This window comes from Quercus lobata, chromosome 4 (assembly GCF_001633185.2).
Source record: "Quercus lobata isolate SW786 chromosome 4, ValleyOak3.0 Primary Assembly, whole genome shotgun sequence".
NCBI classification, from domain to species: domain Eukaryota; kingdom Viridiplantae; phylum Streptophyta; class Magnoliopsida; order Fagales; family Fagaceae; genus Quercus; species Quercus lobata.
The window spans coordinates 27,751,038-27,757,241 of NC_044907.1; the positions used below are offsets into that span (position 1 = coordinate 27,751,038).

At 32.1% G+C, this 6,204-nt stretch overlaps 1 protein-coding gene across 1 annotated transcript; it reads left to right on the top strand.

Moving 5' to 3' along the window:
* The first annotated feature begins 1,026 nt into the window (after positions 1 to 1,026).
* On the top strand, positions 1,027 to 5,658 carry LOC115988061 (protein SAR DEFICIENT 1-like). Its single transcript, XM_031111695.1, has 7 exons — positions 1,027 to 1,115; positions 1,274 to 1,349; positions 1,918 to 2,455; positions 4,293 to 4,453; positions 4,580 to 4,774; positions 4,901 to 4,997; positions 5,206 to 5,658. The coding sequence occupies exons 1-7, from the start codon at positions 1,027 to 1,029 to the stop codon at positions 5,223 to 5,225; spliced, it is 1,176 nt and encodes a 391-aa protein (XP_030967555.1). The 3' UTR covers positions 5,226 to 5,658.
* The last annotated feature ends 546 nt before the right edge of the window (positions 5,659 to 6,204 follow it).

Sequence of the window (6,204 nt, forward strand, 5' to 3'; positions counted from 1 at the left end):
TACATCACTAAGTACACTTCCTTTCAGCTCCAGAAATTGGTCATCACTTTTATGTTCACATCTTTCACGATTTTTCTATGTATCACACACTTCATCAATATAAGAATACCGTTTTTTTATATATTAACAATTGAAAATTAAACAAAAAAAATAATCAACAATCATATTATACGTACTATACAAAAATTTCTTCCATCAAACTTCTTTTGTTTAAGATTCTCAAAAAAAAAAACTTCTTTTGTTTAAAATTAATAAATCAACCTTATTGCCACATCTACTCTTATGTCCAATCCTAATTACATCTTCTTTCAAACCATTCCATCACATCACCACCGCACACCCTTGGTGCGATGGTCACTCTATAAGTATAAGTGTTTGTAGAGTGTGGAGGGCAAGAGTCGGAGTTCAAGTTTCCAAGAAGGAGCTTCACACACATATACATTTAGATTATGTTAGAGTAGAATTCTATCTTGTAAAAAAAAAAAATAATAAAAAAAAATAAAAAAAAAAACCATTCCACCACATTAGTGAACTTCATGCCAAACTCCTTGAGCGCTCTTATGTCCAATCCGCTTGCTTTTGAGTTTTGACACCTCCGTCACGTTGTGGTAGTAAAATAGTGTACGATCAACACACTTAGACTCTTCATTGCATATCTTGCAAAGGGTGTTAGACAAAATATGTGGTGTAAAGGCCCCAAATAAAGGAAAGCGTCTTTTGCCTAAAAAGCTAATCAGGTCTTTTAGCAGGTTGCTTGTAATTAAGGGGTGACAGCTATTATTCATTTGAAGAAGCAATCGGAAAAAGAAACTTCTTTTTTATTATTTGTTTATTTCTTATTCCTGTTTTTTGCTCTAAACCCTTTCGATATATATACAAGCTTTACATATTGTCTTCCCTAACCCTCCAATTCCTACCTCCAACACCTCTCTCTCTTTGATTCTTGGAATTGAACTTTTTTTACAACCTCCAACATTTCTCTTATCTCTCTCACTCAGATTCTTGGAATTAAATTTGGAGAAAAAAATGGCGGCCAAAAGATATTTTAATGAATCTGAATCAAATGAAGATCAGCCACCGGAGAAAAAGATGAAAAGTAGACCTTCTTTTGCTTCGTAAGTGTTTAGATTTAGAGTTTGATGTTTCTTTAATATAGTTTCTTTATTGATTCTTAGAAGTTTTATTCTTGTTTTTGTTTAGAAGATGCTTTCTTAAATTGCACTAGGTATATATTAGAGTTTAGCTTCTTATTTCATCTTCTCGATCTTGACAGAGTTATTGGAGAAGTGGTAATGGTGAATTCACTACAGAATCTTTTCTCAGCATTGAAACCTTTGAACAGAAGAGTGGTATGTTATGCTTATTTATTCTTACCCTAATAAATAAATCATCCTTATATATACACTTACATATGCTCCACAATAACGAGTTTATGTATGTGTATATATGATTAATCATGGATGTTCCAGTCACATGAGGCCAACAGGTGCAACTTGATTGAGATGGATGGTGGATCATAAGTTGGAATCTTAATATGTTGGCCGTAATTAAAGTATTAGAAAGTAATTTATGTATTTCTTAAGTGGATGTGTTCTAGTTGTTTATTCATCGTTCAAGTGAACAAGCAACTTGGTGTATTATATACTATAAACCCTAATCAATATGTTGTATTGACGGGGAATATAGTGCTCTACTTGGTGTATTATTCACCATTATTGAACTACAATGATATAGTACTCTTTTCTCTTATATAAATTGTTTAATCTCACTAAGAATTTAATTAATAAGACTTATCATTCATATGAGAATAGAGTATATATATACCATGTCAATGTACTCTAGAAAGTATTGACTTTTACCCATCAAATTTAGTTCTTTTTGTGTAGTTATTTATGAAAATTTACTTGATGTTCTTAGGTACCGGTGGAGAATGTTCTAAGACGCAGTGCACGCTCCTTGCCAAGGTCCTCTTCATTGCAAATTCAAGCTCAAGAGCCATCAAGCTTGAGACTAAAGTTCAGTAACAAGCTTTCACTCCCCATATTCACCGGAAGCAAGATTGGAAGTTGTGACAACAATCCACTTCAAATACTTGTGGTAGACAATGCTAATCCAAATGTTCCAATAACTCTTGCTCAACCAATCATGATTGAAATTGTTGTTGTTAATGGAGACTTCCCTCGGGGAGATAGGGAAACTTGGACTAGAGAAGAATTCAACAGCAACATTGTGAAGGAGAGAACCGGAAGGCGGCCATTGCTTACCGGAGAGCTAAATGTCACGATGAGGGATGGTTTTGCACCAATTGGAGATATAGAATTTACCGACAATTCGAGTTGGATCAGGAGCCGAAAATTTAGGGTTGGTGTAAGAGTGGTTCCAGGAAGCAATGGAAATGTTAGGATTTGTGAAGCCATGACTGAACCTTTTGTTGTCAAAGATCATCGTGGAGAATGTAAGTATCTAGCTTATAGTAATGACATAAAAATGATAAAATCCATAGTATAATTAAATTTTTTATTTTCATTAAAATTGATTAGAGTTTAGTATATAGTATAAGTAAGTGGCAAAATTATTTAGTATATTTCAAAAGGGATAATAAAATATTCATCACAATAATGACCTTAGTATAATTGCAAAAATATTTACCTTACCTTACCTATTAGAGCTTGAGCACTACATCAACTTGTTTGATTTATCATTATTATTTTCATGAACTTGTTGTACACATAAAATTTATTCATTTTATTTAATCAAGGTAGATACCAATCATAGAGACACAAATGAAGGGGTGGGGGGGGGGGGGGAATCTAGGTCATGAGTCAAACCCATAGTGATGATCAAACCACCACCAAACCTATTAATTTGGTACAATACTGAGAATATTGCTGACCCTTTATTGTTCTATGTCCTGACTCTTCCAAAGCGTTATAGGAGATTGAGACATGTTCCATTAATAGACATTTTAAACCATATTTCACTACTTTATGTTTTGTGTGTGATAGCCTTGTTAGTCTTATGATTTCATTCATTTGCTTTATTGAAGTGGCCGGTGTTATCAAGGCCCACCCTTGGAAAAGAGAGAGACAACTTTTTTCTTCCTTTCACACACACACACACACACACATATATATATATATATAAGTTTTTTTTTTTTTGAGAATCACACACATATATATATATATATATAAGTTTAGAGTCACAATATTTTTTTTTTCATAACTATTTATATGACTAGTTTTAATTAGTATAATAATAAAAATATGTTAGATTCAATTAAAATAATATTACTTCAATTACAATGAATTATATCAAAAGTTCTAGAAAAAAAAATCTTGTTTATCTAGCACTTGATTGTGAATTTCTAATATATATTTCACTCTCACCAAACCAAATGAAATACTTTTAAGTCAGCAAACAGCTAATAGTTTTCCTCTACTAGTAAAATATAATTTGGGAAAAGAGAAAACAGAAAACAGTTGGGACATTTGAGCCACTTATTCAAAACCTCACATGTGGATCCCTACCATCTGATTTGTGGTTTGTCTTTTCTTGTTTCTCTAATTTTATTTTGGGTAAATTATGTATTTAGTCCCTATTCTATACATTATATTTCAATTTGGTCCCTAACTTTTCAATTGTGTTAATTTGGTCTCTAACCTTTTAGTACCGTGTCAATTTAGTCCTTACTATTATTTTTTGGATGAAAATTGATAATGCGTTTAATGGTCAAAATAAAATATTATCTTTTGTTGATGTGACAATACGCTATAATTATATTTTAACCGTTTGACATGTCATCAATTTTATCCAAAATATAACAATAAGGACTAAATCAATACGACACTAAAAGGTTAGGGACTAAATTGACACAATTGAAAGATTAGAGACCAAATTGACATATGCTATAAATGATAGGAATCACATATGTAGTTTACCCTTTTATTTTTATTTTCTTCTAATTCAATTTTTTCTACGCGTTTTGCCGGCCGTGGACTTATGTCAATGGATTCATAGACTTTTTGTCAATCAGATTGCAGCAAATCTTATCTTACATTCACATGTTACCATCGAATTTTTTACCCTCACTAAATTGCATCTCTTTTTGATTAAGTAAAAAACTTTTGTTTTATAAAATTAGAGTGGTGAATTTTGAATTTTTTAATACCTTTTCTTCATTTTTATCAAAACAATTTTTGAGTACGTCAAAGCATAAAAGCACCCAAAAAAAGAAAAAAGAAAAAAGAAAAAAAGAAATACATGTATTGATTAAATTTTATTCTCTTATGAAGTGTACAAAAAGCATCATCCACCAATGTTGGATGACGATGTTTGGCGCCTAGAGAAGATCGGAAAAGATGGACCTTTCCATACTAAGTTGAAATCTGAGGGTATTAAAACTGTACAAGACTTCTTGAAGTTGTCTATTGTGAACCCTCAATTACTTCGAAGGGTATGTAATTTCCATTTTTCATTTCAAGTTCATCACAAATAAAAACCCTAGATAGAATATATCTTCTTGCTTCCAAATAATGGTAAACACTTTTTTTTTTTGGTTATTTTGTTATTTTGCAAACAGATTTTAGGTGTCGGAATGTCTGAGAAAATGTGGGGAGTCACGATAAAACATGCAAGGACTTGTGTTTTGGGCAACAAACAATACATTTTCCGGGGTAATAATCATTTTGTCTTGTTGAATCCAATATGCCAAGTTCTCAAGGCTGTGATTGATGGACTAGACTACACTTCCAGGGAACTAAGCAATATTGATAGGGTATGACTACTATTTACTAACCTTTTTCTTTTATAGTGAACATATATTTTTGTGCAAAAAAATTGTAAGTAATGTATAATTGTGTTTCACTAATATACATGGGTGTGCTGTTGTTGGCATTTGCAGACCTATATTGAGAGATTGGTGAGGCAAGCATATGAAAATTGGAGTTCCTTAGAAGAGGTGGATGCAAATATGAATGAGACTGCCTTACTAACACAAGGTAGTTATAAATTATTATTGCAAGTTATGTAATGTAGGTAAGGGTTGACTCCAGTGCTCCTGTGCACTAGACCCGTCAAGTATTTGAGATATGTCTGTATCTCAACAAATCTAGTGCACAATAGTATTGGATTTAAGCCAGTTCATCGTAGTGTATCTAAACATAATTATTGTGTTTGACATTAGTAACATTTATTTGAAAATTATAGGCGAAATGATGGAGCAATAGCCGAATCATCAACTGATGATGTTGAAACCATTTCAGCAACATGGATACATTGTTGATAGAGTTATTGATATGGGGTACGAATTGAATAGTGATCAGGCTGGATGCAGTGACTGGCCATATATTAGCATGCCCAGTAGTAATATTGGAATCAACTATACCATTTCTGAGTCATCATCGGACGGTGAATTAACACCTTCAGCTTCAAGGTCATTCCTCGGTGGGAATTGAAGGTGAATCATTGTCAGGTGTATATAGACAATGCAGCCAATGCCACTCAAGGAGTTATAGTGTTAGGGCATTAGTGCTGAAAATTTACGTGGTTTGAAAGTGCTTTTTTATTTTTTTAGTAAAAATAATTATGTGCAGTTTGTGTAATTAAATTCATAATCAATGTAACAGATTGATTGCAAAGAAAGCAATTTCACAATTTTTTTGGTCCTATTTCATATTTTCAAATTTCTTATTAACTTTGTTTCAAGCCCATTGGAATGTGGTGGCCATGGACCATGGGTTTCTTTGTGTCAGCTTATAAGGCCAGCCCAGCAGAACTTTCAAGGTCAGTCTAAATTTGGGCCGAGCTCTTTCAAGGTCAGTCCAAATTTGGGCAGAGCTAGTCCATTTTAAAGTAAAAAAAAAAAAAAAAAGGAGATAAGACTAAAGTGGACTTGGGTTCGACTTAGTTTTTTAAAGAGTAATACTTTTATTGCTGTATCTACGATATTTTCATAATAAATATTAGGTGACAAATTGTTACTGGTGAATAAAAAAGTTATGTTAGTATTGAATCCAAATAAAAACCATTAACAATAACTTACTACCTAAGAATTGTGCAAAAACGTTATGGATGTAGCATTATTCATATTTAAAAGATAGGAGTATTTATAGACCTTGTTTATTTTTGAGTTTTGCATAGTTATAATATTTAATCATTTAACCAATAATATCATTAACTTTTTTCTTGAAGGATATGCTATTATCC